Source organism: Falco peregrinus, chromosome 5 (genome assembly GCF_023634155.1).
Source record: "Falco peregrinus isolate bFalPer1 chromosome 5, bFalPer1.pri, whole genome shotgun sequence".
Taxonomy (NCBI): Eukaryota; Metazoa; Chordata; class Aves; order Falconiformes; family Falconidae; genus Falco; species Falco peregrinus.
This window is the reverse complement of record NC_073725.1, coordinates 99,774,189-99,798,999: the sequence shown is the minus strand read 5'-3', so window position 1 is coordinate 99,798,999 and position 24,811 is coordinate 99,774,189. Positions and strand designations below refer to the sequence as shown.

Below are 24,811 nucleotides of genomic sequence, written 5' to 3'. Positions count from 1 at the left end.
CCGAGCCACCCGTGCCCTGTCTGAGGCACCCATTACTGAAATATGTCTTCCTCCCAGCAATGCAAAGCGCTGTCATTGAGCTACTGCATTGATTCATAATACATCGTCATTCAGTAATTTCCATTAGGATTTATACTTTTTTAAAATTATATTTAGGAAAAAATCTATTTTTATGTCTGTCCCTAGCCTTCATGGAGCTTTACTCAACTAGTACAGGAATAGAAGAAAGTTAATTTACAATGTCTGTATAAATTAATCTCCTGTTTTCTCCTTATATTGTAAGTTATCACCTCGTTTATTATATGCAGCTCAGGGGTGAGCAGTTTTTAAAAGGCCTCAGACAGTTATGAAATGAATGGTGTGAGATGTCAGATATATTTATTAAAAATGCAGAAAAATATAAAAAACAGAGGATGGAGATGTATATGGTCTCACTCACTTGCCACCAGCAGGCACCTTCTATACGACAATTTATCCTCCCACTCAGTGTGTTCTTCATGATAATTTATTTGATATTGTTGTGCTCTGTGCTCAATATAAATATTTTTGAACTATTAGAGTTACAAAACTCAACAGCTCATTAGTCGTGTCTATCAAGAGTTTATTGTGTGAGACACCCTGTAAAAAGCCCCAGACTATTTTGCCAGCATAGCTAAACTTAGTACTATTTTCACTTCCGTGTGGTGGTAAATTATTCAGCTCACAAATGCTAAAACTTGAAATGTTTATGGAAAAAGCTTGTTTTAGTAATTACACTTACTCCACTTTATTGTGAGCTTCCTGCAACATTTGTCTTAAGGTCCTGGTGTTTCCTGATGTTGGATATTTATCATACATTTGTGCCACTGGCAGGTTGATGGGTACAGTGGGAGCTTCATACAAGATTCATGGCAGCACCATACTTTTTTGAGGACAAAATTAGGATGTAGAAACTATGCATATGTGTGTGTGGAGATACATAGTAAAAAAAGCACTGTGTTTGTGACTGTGTAATACAGATGTTCACACATATACTACAGATTACAAAGGTTTTGCAAACATATACATTAAAATTTTTGCCAAAGAAGAAGATTGTAAGGTTTAATTAAAGAATCCAGCCATAATCGTAGCATCTGTGGATATGAAAATTTAAGGAGAACATGCACCTCACTCTGTCTTCAGGTTTAAAGGCTACAGACATTATGGGATAGTTTATATTTAGGAGCGTGATTTAAAGCCTTTCTTCGCATCTGCCAGATTCTGTCAGTGAGGCAGTATCACTGACAAAATCAGTTTTGAAGATCAGCTTTGCTTTTCCAGGCCCTTGGCTGGACATTTCTGTAGGTGTGGTGGCATCGCTGCAGAAAGGAGTTGGTGCTTCTGATGTTGCTGCTAGCAGTTGCTCAAAGTTTATCTAAATCCAAACCCTTTTTGTTCTGTCTTCCTGTATTTGTGTTTGTTCCAACAACTGCCGGTTAAGATATCCCTTATCAGAGATTGTTCTTGGGGAAAATGTCTTTCTTTCAGTTCTCAAAAAAACTGTTCTTGGCTGTTTACAACTCTTATGCCTTGTACGCTCATTTCCATACTGAGCTTGCATACTGGATGATTCTTAGACCTGTTCAGGTCTCAGCAAGCTTTTCAGGATCTTGCTCGTGGTATTCGGTCTCAATTTTCAAGCAGTAATTGGAATTTTCTGCAAGCATGAATGTCTCATGTTAAACAGAGTGGTGACAGAGAATAATAAAATGAAAAGCCCTTTTCCCTCTGGGTAGGAAATCCTGAAATCTTTGTTCAAACAGCACTGTGAACTCTAACTACAGGCTGTCCTTCTCCATCTCTTTGATTTTGGTATGCCATCATTTTAGAGCAGGACAATATAATTTCAGCAACTTTTCTCCCTAATATGATTCAACAGCCTGATTGCTTTCTCTGCAATGGGAAGACCTCTGGAAGATGCCACCGATTTTTTTTTATATATTTTTTTTTTAATCAGGGCTTTCAGGGATTTTTATACCTTTACCCTTGCAGCCTCATGGTAAATGACTCAGCAAGAGATAACGTCATTCAAATTATCCTTTTCTGCCTTGTATCTAAATACAGTCTTTAGGCTTCACCCTGTGGGGTTCACTTGATTTCTTCTTCCTGGCAGGGAACTGGAGGTGAGAGGAGAGGGTGAAGGGACGCTGATTTTTCAACCAGTCCAGGTCTGCAGTACATGCCCTGCCTCCTGTCATAACTCACATGGTGTAAGCACCTTCTCTGGTGCCTTCCTGGACTTACTGATATGGTTGCTTTTAAATGGCAAAAAGTGATGGTGGTCTTGGTTTATAGCATCAAGTAACAGTTCCTATTTTTTTTTTGTCCAAGATAACAGAGAGAAGACCCAGGCTGAGATTTGTGAAGGATTTTAAAATGCATTTGTTTCCATAGTGAATTTCACTCATATTTGATTGTCTTAAATTATTTTTTCCTGTTTGAAAATTCAGCCTGCTATTGAAGTGCATTGCTTTGTAGCTGAGAAAGGGCACCACTTCCTTGTTTTTTCTCAGTGTGAAAAAAGGAACTGGTTTTGTTACTGGTGCTGGCATTTCTTTACAGTGTTTCTTGAGATTTGGCTCATGGTATGACAGAGACTCAGAGGCAGAGATTCACATCTTCAGTGTTGCTCAGCTAAATGCTGAGGTGGTTGGGCAGATCATAGCTGCCGGTCCGTGCGAAGGAAAGCATCCCTATTTATCCAAAGCCTTTAAAACTTGTGATTTCTTACCTGCTGTGGTCCTTTAAGTCTTTAAGCTACCCACCCAGGGCTGTGCAAGCAAAGTTTGAGAGATTTTTGTGTGAAGAAGATGCGCTGTGTCATTCCATCCATCCTTAATAACTGGTTGGATTTTGCCATAAGAGAAGCCTGGAATTTTCCCTTTTATACCCACTTGCACTAAATGGCAAGGTACTGTCACACATCCGAAATAGGGAGACGCTTTTGAAAACGCTGTGTCAGAGATTGTCCCCATTGACTTTCAAGTGAGATTTGGCTTTTAAGCACTTGAATCCTTTCTGTTCCTTGTGCGTAAGGCAGGAAGGCAACCTGTGGTAGATGCTAGAGATAACTTGGACATGCAAGCGAGCAGCAAGAGCCGTCTACATGTGGGGTGGTGAAGACAAAGTAGAGCTGGAAAAGGGGTCAGGGATATAAGCCTTTCTGCAGTGCCATTTTTCTTATGGCTCTGTAAATACCTGCCTTACACATAATGACAGATGAAGGATCTCCCATATTAGGATAATGGGATAGGATGTCCCCATGAAATGACAAAGCTAATTTGCTTCATTTGCAGAAGTGAGGGGTTTTGGTTGCTTTGCAACCCTTGCTACCATTTTCATTCAAAAAGGGAAAGGTTAAGAGGCATCAAATGCAAAGAGTTGTCTAAGATAATTTTGTTAAAAACCCAGTAAGAACAAATAATAAACTCCAAAATTAAACTCCTTAAACTAGTTCTTTGCATGCCAGGCCTGGGATTTAAAGTCAGATTTTTGTGAAAATGTTAAAAACAAGTGAAATAAAAAAAAAACCCAAGTGTTGACATTTCTCCCTTTTTACTAACTTGTAAACAAATGATCAGAATCACATTACTCAAAATTTGCTAGTGTCTGTTAAACTATATTTGGATGTTGTGTAAAGGCATGTGTGTTAGACACCAGTACATACCGGAGTAGCTGATCCATTACTTGGAAAATTATTTAAAATCAAGGAAATGCCAGTGGTTTTAATACGAGATGTTTTAAACAAAAGATTGTGGAGGAAAAATATATTTGAATTTTTTTGAAGTGGAAGTTTCTGTACAAGTTTTAATTAGATTTTGGCAGAATACATTATTTTAATGGTTTTTCATTAATGGAAGACTGCTCATTGTTTTGGCTGTACAGTAAAAAGAAGAAAAAAGTAATCTTGGATTCTATTTAAAGAGCAGCCTGTGTATTAAAAAACTATTAAAGAAATTGCAGTCATTGACAGAAAGATTTTTGCATGAGAAAAGAATGCAGAATTCATATAGGAAGCATCAAGTAATTTCAGATGAGGATGAGTGATAACATCTCTGGTGTTACATGTTGTTTGAAACTTCACATGTGAGAAGCTGCAGTGTTGCTGAGGTTCCTGACCCCAGCTCTGCTCTCACACCTTGGAAGCCAGCAGCCCTTTTGCCCCTGATTTCAGTGGGGATAGGGCCAAGTCTCCAGAGACCTTGCTGCAATCCCAAATGAGCTCAGGGGGTTGCCAGCCCTGGGAGATCCATGGACCCTGCAGCTCCCTGAGCCACAAGCGGATGCGGGGCAGGGTTTCAGGGGACCTGGAGTTACTGGGGCGCTGCGCTGGATAGACGCTCTGTCCTTTGTACCAGCAAGTGTCATTTAGCTCTGTGTGGTGGGACCGAGTGAGAAAACACCCTGCGGCAGCTGACAGGGGGTGGCCTCCTCTCTGCAATACGCGGGGGTCACTGTAGCCAAATTCCCTTTTCTCACTGCTTGCTTTAGCCCCCAGCCCCATCCCATAGCTCAGGCATGCTCCAGTTGCCAGCTTGTGTCGCTGCTGTTCATTTGGCTGACCAGGGGGTGAGCGCAGCCCTCCTTCCCCAGTGTGTGTACTTAGTTGTTGGACCTAAGCACATGATTTCCCCAAGGGAGGACACAGACTTCAATATCTGAAGATGCCAAGTGTTACCAGTCCATTCTGTTTCAGTGCTGCTTTTGCATCAAATGCTCCAGCTCCAGGACGGGGCTGTCTGATGTTTACCTTTGCTTGCTGGTTGCTCTACCATCTCAGTGGAAATGTGTAGTATTTATTAACACAGGTGAGGACTCTTAACTTGTTTGGGTTTTTGAAAACCAAATTATTTGTCAGCCCTTACAAGGGCAATTCAAATTTGTTCCAAATTTTATTTGATTAAAGCCATGATGCTTACTGTTGGAAAAATGAAATACAAATAGCTGTAAGTTATTCTGTTTCAGATGGGTAAATGTCACACACAGAATGAAGGGATTTTTTTTTTACCAGGTTTAAGTGAAACAGAGTCTTTATTTAGTGTCATGTTTTTATTTAAAAGCATTTATTTAAAGTTCTAAAAAACAAAGAATTCAATAAAGCAAGACAGGTGTAACTGCAAATGATTAATGATATAATTCTCAGTACTTTATAAAGTGTCTAACACTGAAGAGATTTATACAGTGCAGAATGGCAATTGTGCTTTGATGGAAGGAATAGGTAATCAATACCTGCAAGCTTAGAAAAAGTGTTCTATTTCCTCCTCTAATGATATAGGGTTTTTTGCAAGGCAAGGATGTCTGGAGCATGAGAACACTTGGAAGAAGAATTAATTTGAAATCAGTAGTGGAAGATCAGTTTCAATTAAAACTGCACTTGAATGTCCATGGAAAAAAGCAGGCAGTTACGCCTAAACCTTCTGATGGCTACCAGTGAATAAATTAATCCCACTGCACTATTCTTGATTACATTTTATAGATTGTTTAGCTTATTTTTTTCTGGTTAGGGGATATAATTTATTTACTTTGGTCTCAAACTAAAAATTTTTCTTCTTGGCCCCCTAGCCTGCCTTTTCACGCTAATTGTTAAAGGTGGGATGGCTCCAGTCCTGCGCCGCTGGGAATGGCAATGTTGGGGTCATGGCCTCTATTTCTGTCTAGAATTGCTGCCATAATGGTGTAGGTCATATTGCATGTAATAATTTGCATATCAAAAACTTCTGAAAGAAATTAATGGAAAACCTATCCATTTATAAAATCCTGTGCTGATTTTAACTAGCAGGTCTTGAACTTCTAAATCAGAGCTTACCCTTATGACTGTAATTTGGGATGTCAGGACTTGGAGTCACAGCACCAGCACTAAGTTGGGGTTTTGAATTGCTGAGTGAGTTTCATTGCATTAGATTTTTCTTTAATAATTCAGCACCGTTACAGAAACATTTTATGCATGAAAACTAATACTATCACACGAAGAGAGCAGATACTGCTAGGCTTTCTTTTGTAAATTATAGTTTTAGGAGCAAGTGAAGCTACTGTATTTATGGAAAGAGATGCATTGCTATTAAATTAATCCAAACAAGTTTAATTTTTAAAAAAGCAGACTTAATGTGTTTTTTTTTAATGATACAAAGCTATACAAGCCTTTAAAGGTCTGTGAAGAGCTACATTTCCACAAGAGTCAGTCCAGGTAACTAAGTGACTTGAGGTTCTAATTCAACATGGTGGTTGGTTTGTTTGTTTGTTCACCTTTATGGCTTATTTTATACATTTTGACAAGACAGTTTTCACTGCTAATTGATTGAGTTGGCTATACTTAAAAAAAACCCCAAACAAGTCTTTGTGACAATATGCATGGAAAGAGCCATACAGTCCCTGTTAAATTAAATCTGCCTACTCAAAAAAAAGCCCCACAAATATCTCCCCATTGACACCAAAATATTTAAAGAAAAATTTGAGTGCACAGCTTCTTTTGAATGCACAGCTGAAACTACTGCGATAGCCTCTGTGAGCAGAGTGCTTTTGAAAAGCTTGCCCCATGTTTATAACAAAGCCAAAAAATTAGAGCTGGCAGGTTTGATGATTATGTGTAGTACTAAACATTTTAAAGCAAATTCCCAAATTTCATGGAGTAAACGCAAGGTTATATGAAAAGTAAATCTGAATTGCCAATTAATTTACTGCAAAGCAATTACTAAGAGCATCCTGATGCAGGAAAAATATCTGTGTTTGAGTGTAACACAGGTTTTTAATAATTCTGTTCTCCTTGGGAAATTAACTGGAAGTGGATTTTGCTGACAATGCAAGTTGAGCCATGAGATAAACGTAACTGATTTTTAACCTGTGCAGATGTGTAAATTATTTTTAAAGGATGTTGCAATTTGCCTAAATGTAGTTGAAAGTAAAACACTTTCTTGTTGTTTTGGTTACCTTACAGTGTTTGTGTGTGATGACTGTAGCACAAAGTCTTGCTATTGATTAAATGTCTTGCATTAGCCCATAGGAAGAATGCATGTTGCAACTAGACAGATTAAAACCCAGGGGCCAAAGAAGCTGGCCTTCACAACTGCTGGGTTTGGGTGGCACTAATTGAATTTACATATGCTTCTGAGATGGAAGAGTAATAAATGCATATTTGGGCATCATTTACTGCTGTTTGCCCATTGAACAGACATGCTGACTATGTAGTTCAGTGGTACGATACAGGTATGACATCAGGGGTCCCGGGAGAGCAGCGTTCAGCTGTGGGTTGTAACTTGGTTTTGGTATATGAGCTTGGGCAAGTTGCTTCCCTCCTCAGGCCATCAATTTCCCTGTCTTTACATGAGAATAATGTTGCTGATCCCTGCTGTAAAGCACTCCAAGAACCATGAGCGAGAAGCGCTTTACAAGAACTCTGTGCTGTTATTTCAGGAGCTTAAACCACTGTTTGCACTCATAGGAAAATAATCTCTTAGTCCGTGTTAATACAATTTAAGAATTGGAGAGGGAGGTCATAAGAAAAATTTGAAATTCACTGGAGATGCTCCTGTATGTGCTGCTGAAGGTCCCTGTTTCAGAGTGCATCTAGAGCTGGTATACAGTGGGAATGACAAGGTCCTTGCCTGAAACCTCTTTTTTTAATGTATTATTTTTATTGACTGTTCATGCTGGAGAACCCCACAGAATGGGTACGGTGAGTTGGGGCTGTGGTAGACACTCTCTGGCAGATTTAGTGGTGGTTTGTGATACTACCTCTTGCAGCTCCACCACCACACCATAAGATACTGCTGCTTTTCTTCTCCCAGCAGCAGTGCTGGTGCAATCCTGTCATGAAATTTAGTTAAACAATTTAGGGGTTTAAGACTCATAAATACACCAAAAAAATAATTTGGAGCTGGTGAAAGCTCTGGAACAGGAGCAGGGTGCACTCCTCCTCTGCCTTATGAGTTGGCTGGACAGCTGTAATAACAGTATCTTAAACTACTAAAAAGCACTTTAAAGCATTATGCTGAGCCTATGAGAACACTGACGGGCTGGGGACAGAGGCTGCTGGTGTCATTTCTCTTTGTAGCTGTAGGATGACTTTCTCTTATGGACCTTGAATGGTGGCTAGCAATGGGCTCACAAAATACAGAAGTTTATATTGATTTCCAGAACTTAAACCTACTCCCTGTAACTTTTTAAAATAAAAAAGAGAGCAGAGTGTGGAGAGGAGGAGAGGTGACAGTATTTGGTTCTGTGTCTGCTTTTGGCTAGATGCCGTGTAATACAGATGGCTCTGATGTGCTCAGGTACAGCCAAGTATGGTAGACTCTGCCCATCAGTCCTTGGAGCTTCTCATTTACTGTTAATATTTGACTTGACTTGTTTTGAGAGAGTAGTTTATGTCAGGTGAGAACAGACTGTGGTAATAAGGGAAACAGAAAACTCATGTAAGAACAGCAGCAAAAGAAAGTTATGGTGTTTTCCAGACAGGTCATTGTCCTCTTTACTTCATCCAGAGTAAATTTTTTTCTTTCATTGTTTTCTTCAAATTTACCAGTATTCATTTTGCTTAATTCTTTCTTTTTATCTTTTCTGTCCTCAAAACCTCCAAAATAAGTGAGATCATTAATAAAGATCATATTATCTAAGCAGAGTATTGCACAGATGTGGGTTAATGGGGAGCTGTTAAATTATTTGTCTCATGTGAAAAGGTAAACCAAATAGTAATATAATAAGGCTGAGGGTTTAGGATAAAGTTTCTGTAACGCTATGCTAATTGACATCATATGCATGAGGGGAACTTGGGAATTGCAGATAGTTTTATGGAATAGTAATTAAAAAAAAAAAAGGCCATTGTTCGTTACTGCTAGAGGCAAAGCTGGAGTACTATACAAAGCTAATGGATTCCAATCTCCTCCTAAGTTTACAAGTCTTAACCTCTTTCAAACACGGGAAGTGTGACTGCAGTGGAGTTACCTGAGGAGTTTAAGTGCTTCGTCCTCTTACTTAAGAGTAATCCAGAGCTATTGAGCCACTGGAACGTTAATTGGCGTTGGTATTTTTTAACAGGTACCTATGGTCCCGAGCACTGGGTTACTTCCAGCGAGAAGTGTGGAGGATCTCACCAGTCTCCCATAGACATCATAGACCATCAGGCTCATGTTGGAGATGAGTATCAAGAACTGCAACTTGATGGTTTTGACAATGAATCTTCAAACAAGACTTGGATGAAAAACACAGGAAAAACGGGTATGTTCTTTTTTATTTGTCTTCATAGCCTGCCTGCAGTCAATTAAAAATTCAAGCCATGTTCCACCCTCCTTTTTCATTGTTCTGTTGTTTGGGTTTTGCTGCTTTTCTTTTTTTCTTTATTTTTTTTTTTAAATACAATTTTCCAGCAGCAGCCACCTATGTCTGCCTCTGCATTCTGTGCAAAGCTAGTTCTGCAGATTGATTTTAAGAGGGTTTTTTTAAGGGGTTTTTTTTTTTTAAGGTTCTCAGTATAAAATAATTCTCTTGGTAGTCAGTTGTTCCTCAGAATAAAAGGCTATATAAGAGTTTCAAGGTGTAACCTTGAATTATCAGCTTTCGGAGGCTGTAACATCAAATCCAAAAGAATGCTGAGATGCGAGGCTCAGGGGGAAGGAAAGAGGAAGTCTTAGAAATTGGAAGGTTTTAGAGAAGAAACTGCTCAGAGTAGTGGGGGCTTATTAATGTGTTTCTGATATGATTATTATAGCACTGTGTTCTTCACTGAACTGAATCCTCTTCTGCTCTGTCTGTTCTGGCTTTCAGAGAAAAGAACAGACTACTGCTTATTTTTACCAAAACAGTTCACCAAAAGGTCAAGGTTGATTTATATGCAAAGCCGCATGCATTTGATGACTCTTTAATTCTAAAAATGTAAAAAGCTGAAATTATAAGGGCACCCTCTTCATTTGACAAGGTCAAATATTTTTAGGGAATTGGATTAAACCACTAATTAATTCAATTTTACTTATTGGAAGTATATTTTTATCTTTATTAACATTCTACATACATCTCTATAGTGCTTTATGTAATGTGTCCCTAGTCAGAGGTCTGCTAGCAAAACCTGGGGCATGTACCTGCTCTGGGAGTTTGCCGCACAGCTGTGCACGCAGCACAGCCTCAGATACACCCATTGCTTCCAGGGAACTTTGGATCCGAGCTGCAACCTGGAGTTCAGCAAGCGCTTCAGATCCAGTTCCAGAAATTCAGGATCTTAGGGGGAGTTGAGAGTTACTGCCCCTGAGATGAAATGGAGTGACAGGCTGTGATCCTGTTTTTCTTCGCTGCAAAGCAAATCCAGTTAACATAAACTACCACCAAGCATAGCTTGGGTTTTTGATACAATACTGGGGGTTTTTCCAGCTTCACTAAGAAATGCTTCTGTTTACTTTGAAATCCTGATTTTGTTGCCCTTTGTAGCAACATGAGGTTCAAGCAAGGTTGAATGCTATAGAAATTTGGTGTTTAAATAATCTATTCATGCTATGCACCCAGCCCTTTTAGTCACAGAGGGGTGTTTACACTAACCAGTAATAAATGTAATTAGAAATACCACGGAAAAGTGATGGTGCTGTTCTAAGAGAGATGCTAATGCTGTACTGTATGTGTAATAGGAACATATTGTTGCACATACAATAGGAAACCATGTTAGAATCACTGAATTGTTTAGGTTGAAAAAGGCCTTTAAGATCCTCAAGTCCAGCTGTTAACCCAGCACTGCCAAGCCCACCACTAACCCGTGTCCCTGAGTGCCACAACTACAGGTCTTTTAAATACCTCCAGGGATGGTGACCCCACCACCTCCCTTGGCAGCCTGTGCCGGTGCTTGATAACCCTTTTTTTTCCTGACATCCAACCTAAACCTCCCCTGGCGCAACTTGAGGCCTTTTCCTCTTTCCTCTTGTCCTACCGCTTGTTACCTGGGAGCAGAGACCGACCCCACCCCAGCCCAGCCTCCTTTCAGGCAGTTGTAGAGAGCGATACGTCCCCCCTGAGCCTCCTCTTCTCCAGGCTGAACCCCCAAGCTCCCTCAGCTGCTCCTCATCAGACCTGTGCCCCAGCCCCTTCCCCAGCCCCTGCCCGGCTCTGGACACGCTCCAGCCCCTCAGTGTCTGTCTGGGAGTGAGGGGCCCAAACCTGAACCCAGGGTCCGAGGTGCAGCCGCACCAGTGCCCACTGCAGTAGGATGGTCACTGCCCTGGCCCTGCTGGCCACACTGTTTCGGATACAAGCCAGAACCTTGTTCTGTTGAACCAAAACGTGCCAGCAGATTTTCCAGTCTCCATGCAGTTGGCAGTGAAAGCTGTATCTTCAGTCTTCTCTGCTGGGTGATTTTAGCACTGCTGCTATATTTGATTTCTTCACCCACTGGGGTATGGATTTTTGCTGACAAGTTATTGCTTCACAGAGCAACAGTAACTGTCAGTTTTCTTGGTAACTTACGGCCTTTTACTGGTAACGTGAAGACTCTTTTTGCCTTGCTGTCATCCCTGATTTCTTCTGCTGAGCTTTTAACTCCTCCCTTATTTTATCAAATCCCATTCCTTTTCTTGGGTTTTCTGGCCTTTTGAAGAAACTTGTCTGAGATTATTTTTTTTTAGGGGGTAAGTGGTAGAGCAGCAAACCAAGTAGGATGTTTTGGCTTGTGGGTAGAATGTAGAGGCAGGCTGTGCCATGAATCGTGATGCATTTTGGCAGCAGAGTCATGGAGCAGATGGCCACATGAGACCTTCATATTGCAGACTGACAGAGACAGTAAACTAAATATCTGTTTAAGCAATGGTGACGGATGTAGAGGGCATTTCTCAGCAATTAATGACTGGTTAATAGAGACAGGGGTCCAAGGGAAAGCCAAAGGCCCTTAACCTTGACACTCATCAACTGGCAGGAAATGTGTTACTTGGGTTATTACTATTGGAGTTAGCAATTCTTTTTCTTTTTTCTTTCCCCTCCCCACCCCCACCCCCTCCACCCCGGATAGAACAATTATTTATTTTTATGCTTTGAAATGTTAAAGAGATTATGGCTTTTTAGATGTGTTGTGCTTTTGCTTGTTCCCACTCCTCCACCACATCAGGTAAAGGGCAGACAGTGTACAGAAAACAGTGTTTCATTCAGAAAATGGAAATGGATTTGTTAAGCCTCTGTCTCGATGGAAATGCTTTTGTGCATTATTACACTGACAGAGGCACTAATGTGGGTTCGATTTCATCACCATAGTAGCTGGTCCCCTAGTGGTAAAGATCATTCGGAGTGTATAAGCACATTTCATAGTTACATTTGCATTATTTGTTTTCATCTGTGACACCTCATAATTGTTAGCTGGTGTCAACCAGGCCTGAGGCTGATGAGGCTTCTGCAAGCCTGACCTTCCCTGTGGGAAGAGTGCTGGTGGGAGCAGTACCCTCGCCAGCATTACACAGACATTACCACTTTACCACTTTTTATGTCACTGAGAACTTCTGAAATGCCTTCCACTGAGAAAAACCTGCTAAAATTTCTGCCAGAGGTGTGTTTTTGTTAAGTACTTTTCCTACATGATGTGCGTCACTCTGGCTTGTCCTGACCATCAGAGCTGCTCTGCTAAGACAGGCGAAGAGCTGCTTTGTATCCAGGTTTATTTTTGCTCTCGTGAGGGTGATGGGCACACAGCTCCAGCCCTGATCCTGCAAATGGCATCACACAATTGTGATCCTGGTGGCTGTGCACCACATCCTTTGGTTTGATAATCTCAGTTATATAGTACTTCAAATTAGCAGGCCTCGGGGTTTGATTCCTTGCTGTGCATTCTGCAGAACTCATTGGATAAAGGCAGCAGCTCTCAAAGCCCAGTAAGGTGATGTTTGGTTACTTTAGTCCTGAATAGTAGAGATCACATGGAAGGGAGGGAAGCCACCACATCGCTGGCAATAAGGGGATGCTGCTTAAGATAGGAAGGTGATGGGAACACGTGTCGTACAGCTCAGCAGTGTAAGAAATACTGTAAAATGAACAATTAGATGAACATTTCAGATTGTACATCCTCCTAATTATCCTTTTAATTATTCATCTAAAACAAGTAAAATGACCCCTGACAGAGCCATAAATGATTTAGGAACTATCAAATATTTATTAGATGCAACTGAATCCCCACAGAGGTTCTTAACAGATGCACACGAATCTGCTTTCCTGTATTCCTCATCTCCTACAATTTTATCTATGGAATTTTTAACCAATTGAGTGAGATTTTCAGTATTTAAAGTACTGCTGAGCTCACTGAGAATTTTTTAAGGGAGAAAGAGAGCGATGGTGCTTTCAGCGCCTTGTGTTTCACAGATTTGGTGTAAGAAGATGGTGACCACCAGTTGTACCCTGGCTGACACAGGCAATATCCTACAGCCAGTCCTGCACCCCCCATCTTCCTACACAAACACTTTGATGCAAAGGGAGTGCTGAACGAACCAGAAATCGTGGAAGAAAATAGTCCCATGATATAAGTAGCACAATTTAGAAACATCTGAACATCTCAAACAATTTAACATTTAGATGATTTTAACATAATTTAAAGTTGAGACGTGTCTGAATTGTACAGTTGAGCCTGAGACGAGGCTGCTGTAGCCAGCTCTCTGGGCTCATGGGGGGGGCAGCCCTGGTGCAGCAGAAAGCGTAGTCCGCAGCGAAGCCTGCCACTGATTCATGAACAGAGGAATAACTTTTCTTTCACAAATAGCTTTTTTTGTTTTTTCAGCAGTGAACAAAATCCTCCCTCTTACATAATAAATTGGATTTATATTAATGTTCCCATTGTGATGACACAGTTGGCTTGAGAACACAGAGAAATCCTTCTGGGTTATGCTATTCCCATTAAAAAAAAAAAATTCAGAAAACCAACACAAAAACTTTAATCACAGGATTCTGGGCACAGCAATGGCTTTTACAAGAACAAAATCCTAATTTTAGTTCTGTTTTTAAGCAACAGTTTTGTAAGGGATGAGAAGAAAGGATTTTGTAGGGTAGTAATTTTTAGGGATCATGCATATTGAAAATGGAAGATGCTAGAAAGGCAGGTAATCTTTTAGTTTGAGCAGCAAACAGGAAATTTTTTGAAAGCTGGATTCAGTTCTGGGTTGGACCATGGACCTCCCCTGTAACATGTACCAGCTTCCACCATATGATTTTGCGCTCTTGTTTGGACCTGCAGCTTTTATTGTTACATAAAATACAAAGGCTTTTGGAAACAAAAATACAAAGGAGATCCTTCTGATCCTTATTGAATCACATAATAATATTGTCAGAGTGACTAATAAAACCCAGTTCTTATGGAGGACATCTCATGAGTGAGTCTCAAAAACATTATTGTCACTTTCCCCATTTTACAGAAAGGAGGAGCAGGGAGGGTAAGGAAGGTACCCACCATGTGCAGCGGTGGAGGTGTGACAGGGCACAAGGATGTCTCCCCCTGCCCCTAACAAAACAGAGGAAATCCAACAGCCAGAGGATCCATTCTTTACCTAACTTGTGAGCTACTGACCTTCAGTGGTTTGTAAGGCCAAGGAACATGGTCAGCTGTTACTCTCTGGAACCACGATAAACAGGTTTTGATGGAGTTTGCTGTTTAAATTTCAATCAAAGTTCAATAAGGAGGACAAAAAGTCCTTGAGAAATTTGGACTTCAGGATTTTCTGTAGTCTATGTAAATTCATAATCACTTCCATAATTAGCCAGTATTACTTGTAGACTTTTTTTGTAAACCAATCCCTGTAAAGTGGAAAAAGATGACCCGACATTTTACTTACATTAGAAGTATTCTAATGTAATGAGCAAAAAGTGTAAATGCTTCAGAAAAACTGTGCTAAGAATGTGTTTCTCGTTGTTCTGTGTGTGCAGTTGCTATCCTGCTGAAGGATGATTATTTTGTCAGTGGTGCCGGGTTGCCGGGCAGATTCAAGGCAGAGAAAGTGGAGTTTCACTGGGGTCAAAGCAACGGATCAGCTGGCTCTGAGCACAGCATCAATGGCAAGAGGTTCCCTGTTGAGGTGAGTGGAAAGACATGCGCTTATGTTGTTGAAAAAAATAAAATCAGAATGTATTGCTGTAGTTTGAGACGACTGTGAAATAGGGCAATGTTTCCTTCAGTGAACATATCGCTCTCAAGGCCCTTCCGGCCCTTGCAGTACTCCATCTATCATCTCTTATGTGCTTTTGCAATGTCAGCTCTGAGCTCTGCTTTGCTAGTGTTGCCAGCTCTCGTGTCCCATGGGTTAAGTTGCAAACAGCCACTTTTCTTGTTTCTCCCATAAGCTTTCCATGTGTGGGAGGATCTCCTTGCAAATATCCGCAAAGTGACCTCGTTGTCCTCCAAATCTTTTCTTTCCCATGATGCTTACAAACAAATAGCAGCGGTTTGGAAGCCGTTGTGCTGAAACCACTGTTTTTCATTGGTATTGCTTCCTTGCACACGTATGGCCTTCTCCCTACCTGTAGTCAGCCGCGGTCCCTTGCCTTGTACTAACAGGGCGTCTACATGGATTTGTGCAAACAGCCGTGCGTTTGCTGGGCCGGGGCCAGCCCTGCTCTGACAGCTGCCCAGCTATCACACAGTGCCGTGCCGCAGCGGGAGCCAGCACCCTGCATAACGCGGCCACGTTCATGGCACTGGGCCACGGGCTGCAGCTGGCCACAAGGACGTGCCTTCAGGTGGCAGGCAGGGCCCTAGCGCCGTGGACTCCTACTGCTGTAGAGGAGCAGTTGGGTCTTGGCTGGTGGCTAATAGTCCTAGGTCGCTCTGTCGTCAGTGCAGTGTTTTCTGTGTCAATAGAGTTTGTTGATACTTTCTACTCTATAGTCAAGGTTTTCCATGGTGAGATAAAACAGATGTTATCTGGGATTACCTTTGCCTGTGGGTAGGCAGATAAGCACTTTCAGAGCCTGGCATGTGGATGTGGCGGGTCGTGGGGGGCTGCGCTTGCCCATAAGGCTCATGTGTGGGCAGAAATGGTTGGCTTGTGAGCTGGGTCTTGCAAGAATTTGATTCAGCCTCCAGCTTGCCGTAATTCGTCCCATGTGGCTTTAGCCACGTCACATTTTTCAGGAGGTGGAAAGGGACTTCCAAAGATCAAAGGGACATTGTAATAGGTTCTGCTGTATGACCAAAACCTCCAACTTCCAGCTTCTTGCTCCAGCTGCCCCATCCCATGAGAATTAGAAGCCATTTGTTGTCTCCCAATTCAGAACCTGCATGGTGGATGTTCTGAGAGGCACAGATTTTTTTATCACCTTTTTAATGAGCTGCTGCAACAGCTTCTGGCTTGAGGTAGCTGTGATTTCTCATGTGGAGCCACTCCTGAACGCATAGAGAAAGGCCCAGGCGTTGTCCTGCTGCCCTGTCTGTCTCAGTTGGCAATACTGGTATGTGTAAACTTATTTCTGGGTGGCAGAAGGAGCACTCAGGAAATCTATGGAATCAGTCAACTCCCCTTTTGAAATTTCAGGGAGTGGAGCTGGTAAAGGAGCCTGGGCCTTCTTGTTTGTGTCAGAAATAGTATTTCCACTTCACAAACCCTTTCTTATAATGCCAGGTCTATTTGATGCTGGCTTGATGAATGGAAGCTATTTTAGTTTGGAAAAAAGGAAATTCCTAAGAAATAATTTTCCTTTGGTTTAAATATTCTTCATTTTCTTTATTTAATTTTTTTTAGTATTCCAAGAATTTAGTATTCTTGGAATACTATTTTTTTCTACTTTAAAATTGAAGAGTGGGTGTGTGTGGGGAAGAGAGACTGCCTTTCACAATTTAGGTCAGTTTTTTATTAATGCTGTGTAAAATAAATTGCTGCATCACATGGGTTCAGTGTTAATCCTAATAATAAAAATGTAGTTTTCCAAGTTATTTGTATTCCTTGCAATGACACAAACCTCTGTTCTCTGGCTTTCCTGGGTACGATGGCATTAGCAGAATTCCTACTGCCCTTCCTTTACTATTTTGTAAAGGAAGAACACTTTTCAAACTGAGCCTTTCCCCATTGTGATGCTATCTACCCTCCTACACAAGAACTCCAAATTTCATTCCAAACATGTGCTAAAAAGGATTTTCATGGGTGGATTTTGAATAGTCTAAGGTGATGACACTGAGTCCTTCTTGCCGACACATGCAACAACAATCCTCATAGTTGGGATTAGATGTCTCAAACAGTAACTGTACATGTATTCATGGTGGAGCTTTTAATTTGTAATGCTAATTGTAGTTCAGCTTGCAACTGTCTGATGCAACCCTAATTGCCTGATGCTGGGAGGTCTGTGCCAGAAATACTGTACTTCATTTGAGAACTGGCATTTCTAGGAAGGCTGTGGAAAGGAAAAAACCAAAATCCTATCCTACAGAAAGCAAAGCCCAAATCATTCTGGTTATTCTGAGCCCATGGACATAGGTAAAGCTTTTAAGGAGCATGTAGATATTGGTATTCCAGGTCTGCAGCAGTTACAGTGGTGATGCAGCTGAAAGGAAGCATTTTCTGAATCTAATTGTGCAACCAGATGTGGACTATGCAAAACCCATTAGTTCCAGAGCACATCCCAAGGGAATGCAGATAGATCAGTTTCATCCATAGGCTATGCTCTGAGCGCATGAAGTTTAGATGTTTTTTCCTCTGGGAAACAAAGTGCTTGCTGATAGTCTTTTTTTCTTGAAGAGGATGCAGAAACTAATTACAAACGTCAGATATAATACAGAGCATTATTGTTTGACCATGTTGTTTCGTTTTTATTATTACAACTAAAGTGTCAGATGGTAAGGCTGTCTACGTTAATTGGTTTCCTTCATTGACGCCCATCTGGATCATATTTTTTTGTGATTTATATGTTAAATTACTTGGTAAGATATATGAGAACATCCTTTTGTTTCCTGCTTTAAAGGCATGTTGGATCAAAGGCATATTATCTTGCACTACTTTCATGCATATGTAGCGTATCGTGATTCCTTTTCAAACCATGGACATACATAATGGTGTTCTTTCATTATGTGGTCCTGATTGCTTATTTATTGATTAGATTTTCCTTGGTGATACTTGAGCCTTAAGAAGCCTTTATGAGCTTGGCTGTCTTTGCAGTAACATTCATGAACAGAGATGCCCACATGCCTCAAACTTTCATCCACAGTAAGATTCCAGTTTGATACCAGGCCTGGTCAGCATGGGCCTGAAGTTTCTTTTCCCCCCTCCTTCTTGCCTTTTTAGCACCATCATCTGGGTGAGGCCAGGCACTAGTGCTGTGGTGCTAAAGAGTAAAGTGATACCATTAGTGTGTCTGTGTGAGTGGAGTGCAAATCCTAATGAGGGCATGGGCTCTGTGCCAGTTTAGAAAAAGTCTCTCTCCTTTTTTCTTTAAGAAAAGGTTTTAACATTGCATTCTCCAAATTTTAATGAATTGCTGACTCCTTTGTATTTTGTTATTGTTCTTCTCCACTATAATTACTCAGGTTTTTCTTTTTCTTTCTGAAGTCACGGCAGTATAAATGAACATGCAAATGCTAGAAACCATTTAAATGGTGAAGTGACAAAATTAAAATTAAAAAGATGAGCTTCCCTCAGGCCAGGAGAGAACCCAGGTTCCCCTCATTAGAGCCAAGAGGAGTAATTGCAGTGCTTTAATCTCCAGTGTCACGGCACCGGTTAGCAGCCCTGCCGGTGCAGAGCTTGCGGCAGGCAGGGAACACCATGCGGGCTGCCTGCTAGGAGGGAGACCCGGCGCTTAATATTTCATAGGCAGGCAAACTGCTGACGTGGCAGTGCTGTGCTGGTGGAGCTCAGTACCACCGTCCCAGCATAACTGATTATTTTTTTTTTTAGCTGCTTCATACTCATTTTTATGTAAAATGCTGATTATTTCTGTGAAGAGCAGAAATCAGAAGAGTGATTTTAATCATGACTGTGTTAATTTGATGTGAGCTTTGGCTGTTTATGAGCTTTCTCTTTAATGGCGCTAATTGTCAGTTATAATGTGAACACCATTATACAGTACTATACAGTAATTTATTTAGTAAATGAGAATCTTATTCCAAGGACCATACTGCAATATGCCATAGAGACCTCATCCCTTTAATCTTACATGAACAAACTTGCACTGTCTAGGCCAAATTGGTAATAGGAACATCAACTTCGCTCCTGAAATAGCAATGTGATTTTGTACCCACAAGTGCCAACATGCATGTTTTTGGAGATCTCGAGTTCTTCATTTAAAAAAAAATAAAATAAAAATCCAATCCCACCCCCCCCCCAAAAAAAAAACCACAAAAAAAAAAACCAAACAAAAACCCCACAAATCATCCCAGCAGAAAATGAAGAGCTAACACCCTTTTATGTCGATTAATGAGCTTCTATGTTATGTTCATAGATTCATTTTACTAAATTATTATTACAAAACAATCATTTGCATTAACAATTCTTGCTCTTCTTTAGGTGTTCTTCTTAGAAGACTTTCCAGGTTCTAATGGTGTCTTTGTTCTTGCTGCTTCTTTGATTTTCTTCTTTTCCCTTTGAATATACATACTAACTTTGGCGTGGTCTAGATCTGCAGCTAGTTGCTCTGATTTGAATGCTCAGATCTCCTTGCCAAAGTTTATCAGTGTGCTATGCTACCTCTCGTTAGGCCATGTAAATTCTGTTGTATATTATCATAAGCAGAAGACAATCAATGTCATTAATGGAGAAGAAATGTGTGTTATCCAGTGCATAGAACCCTTTACTACAGGGAATAAACTGAGACTAGTTAATGTTTTTGGTTTATCCTGAATGTTAGATGGAGTCATTTACAGTATGTGTCCAACCTTTTGTCCATCTGTTGATTGCAGGGGATATTTGCTTTTTAATGTTAGAATTGAAGCCTTTTCTGTTCTTTAGTTTTACTCTTGGTGCATTTGTAAGTCTGTTTAGATTTGTGCTTGCTTTTTGACATTAGAAGGTGAATGTATCACAGTATTTTCTTGATATACAGGAGAGCACTAACACCCTATGTTGCTGTGTTGCAGCTGGGTTTATTATTTCTGGCATCCAGCATATCTGGTAATTGTAATTTTGCAAAGATCTCTGGTATTGGCTTCAAGCACAAGTGAAAACTAATTGTGAAAGAGGGACCTAGTGTTGGGTTTATTTCCTTATATTTCATTTACTAGTTGCTCTTCAAATTTCCTTGCCTCCATCTGGCAGGATGTGGCAAAGTAGAAGTCAATAAATGATGGAGGAACCTAAGGAGGATCATTGGGAATATATATCAGTGAGAGACTCTGTCTGAAGTAATGTTACTGTAATACTCCCTCCAAGGATCAAATCCACAGTTACAGGGGGTACTTCGATCTCCCAGTAACTTTGATGGGAGATGTGCTGATGGAACTCTGAGTGAGAGTTTGGATCCATACTCCTGCTGTCTGTGCTGTAGAGCATCCAGGGAATTCAGCATGCTTTGCTTATTCCATCTACATCTCTTACAACACCCCTGACTTAATCATTCAGACAAGGAGGTGGTCTGGGGATTTTCACATTTAATATTTTTTTTTTATTTTTTATTTTTCTTTCCCCTCCCAGGTGACACTTAGCATGGTTTTTTCGGTCTGTTTTCTTACCTTCTTCTGTCTCCCTTTCCCCACAGTGTTCAGGGGTCTGGATAGCCATAAAATACTCTAAAAATACAAGATGCTAAAAAGCCAGAACTGCTGCTCTGTCTTTTTTCCAGTAAAGTAAGATTTTAATCCAGGAGTCTCCAGACTTTACTCCTCTTTGCTCTTCACTTTACTCTTCTTTGCTCTTCACTGCTTTTAAAATTTGTTCGGGTTTCTCATCGTCAGGAAAGCAGCATGTCATAATTTTAAAACATAAAATGGATGGATATATTGAACACATGGCTGAGTTTCTGTCATGATGCACTGTAAAGACCACGAGCAGTGCAAGTTAAACGTCATCTTAGAACAGTCTGGTTTACTGTTTTGTTTTCCTTAGTGCAGCTGATACACTGTCTCCTCGCAGTTGTCTTTAGTGCCTCCCATATACTGACAGGAGAATCAGTTGAGACTTTAATTAATGACTATTGCAATCAAGGTTCCATTTTAGTGCAGAATGCTTCATCTTGTAGTAGTGAAATATTTAGTCTCCATCTGGCTGATCTTTTCTGTGAATGCCCCATGATAATTAAGTAGAAACATGAGAGGATGGTCTGAAATTAAAATATGTTTAGTGGAGGGGTTAGCATATCTTGGGACTGTTTGTGTAGAGACCCAAACAAAATTTAGGGATGTAACAGCAGTTTGGTTTTATGGCAGCATCTTCCTGTGGCCTGCCAGGCCCCAGTAGTTTCTGGAGTGAGTTAGCGAATGCTACAGTGCATCCCGAGTTTTATTCTGAAATAACTATCCAGTAACACAAACCAGATATAACTCTTTTTACGTTGGCTGGGAATGTCCTGCTTTCCCCAAAGGATTTCCACTGTCTAGTTGCAAAGGTCAGAGGCAGTAGCACTACAGTGCAATTACAGTATGTTAATGATGAGCTAAGAGTTGTACATTTCTCTTAACATAAATCCCTGATTTTCTACATGATTAATTGGAGTCTGGAAAGACTGACAAGGAGAAGGAGGATCAGATGGGGTGCAAATAAGAGATAAGAGGCTGACAGCTAGTTCTTGTTGTAAAGGAGAGTTATTTTGAATAGGAGAAAAAAATCAATACAAAGGTTGGAGATTTTGACAGAGTTGTAAGAGCTACTTTAATGAAAGGTAGCAGATTCAATAGGATTGTTACTTGAAATGTGGGATTGTCTGAGTTAGAAAAATGGGACTGTCTCTCCCCAGTTGTAAAGGTGAGCTTTACGTGCTGAGCTTACTGGGTACTTAGGCCCTTGGATTTATTGGTATTCACCGTGGGCACTCAGTGTGGCAAAAAAAGGGAAAAAAAAGTATCTATGGGAGTTTGCTAAATTCTGTTCTTCTGGTATAGCGACTTGATTATGTAAGGAGAAGGAAGAGGACAGCAGGATATAGCTATTGCTGCTGCTTCAGCATGTTAGGAAGCTACCACGTTAGAGTATCTTGCAGGCTTCTGCAAGGTAAAGTGTGTTTTATTATGAGGAGGGGGCTTCGTTTAGCCTTAGCTGTAAGGACCAGGCTAAGGCTTTGATAGACTCAAAGGGACGTTTGACAGGACCTCTCCTCTGACATGTCCATGTCGGCCTCCTTCCCTCAGCAGTGCTGGTGGGAGGTGAGTTCAGGCAGGGAGGCTGTGGTGGAAGCTTTATAAGCCAGGTTAGAGGTGAGGCAAGGAGTCAGCTGAACCTCAGCATCCCTCTGTGCAGATACATCTTGGACAGAAGCACCCCTTCATTTAGTGTGGCTGGATACGGGGGCTCCAGTAACGCTGCAGAAAGAAACTCTGCAGTTGTTAGAGGGTTATTCTATTGCTCTCAGTGGAAACGGCCACCTCAGGCTTAAACAAGGAGCTGGGTTTTCCGACATTGCTCCTAGCTTTTTAAGTTTGGGAACTTAGGTGCAGGAAGGATTTTTTTTTTCAGAGTCAAATGCACAGCCATGAGGTGCGTGAGGCTTACAGAGAGGTGCCTTGCAGGTCAGTCGAGTGTCTCTGGGCTGAGGGCTCTGAGCACGTGGAGGGGTGCACCGAGCACGCAGGTCAGGTGTGTTTGCAATGCCATACTGCACCAGGTCGGCTGTACTCAAGGGTCCTGGGACACTGGTTAGAAACACGTGAAGTCTGACCAGTGCTCAGCACTGCCCCATTCTGTCAGGCAAGTCTAACAGTCCTAGGACTTTGGGGCATCTTCCCCTGGAGATGTATGACCCTTCGTAGTTATTCCAATAGGCCCTCTGCAAATAACAAAGATGGATAACGTTGCGGGGGGGAGAAATAAAAAGAAACATTGCACAAATGTGTTAAGAAGTGATAATGTTTCCTTGGCATGGAAAAAATCAAAACAAAACCTTAATGTGGTTAATGGGCTTGTTGGTAGCTTGTTGGGCAGTATTTCCCATGGAAGTCATTTCACTGGGTCTCAACAGTGAATATAGATTTCACCAATGTTAATCATGATTTAAGGCAGCAAGCATGAAAATATTTGAATTGTCTATTATGCTGGTGCTTTACTGATTGCATTTTTGGTTTTTAGGTGGGTATTTTTTCTGAAGAATTCTAAACAGTTGCTATAATTTTATGCCAAGAGAATAAATTAAGTTAGATATGTTTTTTTGCAGTTAGAAAAAGTACATTTATTCAGGTTTTAATCCCCCCCCCCCCCCCCATTTTATCACATGTTACATAAGTGGTTTCTAGAGGAGGATGAGCAAAAGCTTGTGTAAACCAGAAAGAAGGATGTAGCTTCTTGTTTGGTTATTCGTGTGTCCAAAAAGGTTTTCATTAAAATTGATTTCATAATGCAGGTCACTGAAAGGCTTTTTAATTCTAGGGGGAGACAGGCTGTCAAATACATTCACTGCGGACTGTGCTTGATCAGTAGTATCATGTTTACATTCTTGCCCTCCCACCTGAATGCCTCTGCTGTCTCTTATATTGAGTTTAAAAGCCCTTTGGGACAAAGCGTGTCTCTTTGCTGGGTTTGTGCAGTGCCTGCCCCAGTGGAATTCCTGCTCTGGGATACAGCAATGCTGCTGCTGCTATAACCACAGGCTTTGCAGGGGTGAATTGCTTTGTTTTTACTATGATAAAGCTTCACATGATGTAAGAGATCAGGCAGCAATATGAGTGTAGTCCCTGTTATTTCCGCAGTTCGCAGGCATTGTATTTCCAGACAGGATGGGAAGGTTAACTAAAGTTGAAAAAGGATCTAAAATGCAGCAAGAGTTTGCCGTCTGGTAGAAATGAAATAACAATCAAGTGGTTGAAAATGAGAAAAAAAGGTATGCGTTTGCTTATGGTTTGAGACACGCAGCACTCATCTTTCTGTAAAGAAAAAACAATCTGGGGAAAATAGTCGTTCCCTGAATACATGTGTCCTCCTGCTCCCTATTTTTCTACCCAGCTTATTAAGCAAAATTCTGTGTTGTCTAATTAGTTGGGCTTTTCAGCACATGCCTCCAAAGGCCAATAATGTCTTTTTCTATCACCATCCCATCTAAGCTGGCTGTCCTCAGAGGGAGCTTTCCTTTCTCCTCTGGCTCCAGGGGGGAGGCAAAGCGGGCTCCTATTTCCAGGAAAGCACAGCCCCCTGTTTCCTGCCTGCAGCTGCCTGCAGCGCGCTCCCTGCCCGGGCAGGAAAGCCTTTGTAATCTTATCCTTCAAAGAGGGCTGGGATATTGTTGTCCATTGACCATTCAGGAGATATATATTTATTTTTTTTTTATAAAACATAGCTCCCGATCTACACATGTGCAAGAAATACAAATTTTGGCTTCCCACCAGAATTAGAAATAGCATTACTGAGTAGGAAAAAGCTTTTCCCCCTGCAGTGGGCTAACAGTTTGTTAATAGTTTGTTCAAGCACAGAAAATGGCACCTGCTCTGCCAAAAGAGCGTTAGTTTCTCCAGAGGGGACTGTTAATTGTCCAGGAAAAGAAGATTGAAAGTGTCTCCTTAATAATTTAAGGATGAATCATTCTTCCCTGGGACTGGGGGCAAATCTGATTTTTGAACAGACTCTCAGACGCAAAATCAAGGGTGGTGAGGCAACCTTGCACTTCTCAGGCAGTAACTTGAGTATAAAAATATGCATTAGCACAAGATCTGTCACACATTTGTTATGGACAGGGAGAGATCTTTGGGATTTGATCATGTCAGGGACGGATTAGAATTTTGTCATTTTTGTCTTTATAGAGCTTT

The 24,811-nt window shown here is 41.0% G+C and overlaps 1 protein-coding gene across 1 annotated transcript in view; it reads left to right on the top strand.

The window, feature by feature from the left end:
- The window catches only part of PTPRG (protein tyrosine phosphatase receptor type G), a 408,755-nt gene that overhangs the window by 210,214 nt on the left and 173,730 nt on the right, over window positions 1-24,811 (top strand). Inside the window, exons 3-4 of the mRNA XM_055804321.1 lie at window positions 9,049-9,228; window positions 14,875-15,023. Coding sequence (XP_055660296.1) covers window positions 9,049-9,228; window positions 14,875-15,023 — 329 coding nt within the window. The remainder of the gene's footprint in view (window positions 1-9,048; window positions 9,229-14,874; window positions 15,024-24,811) is intronic.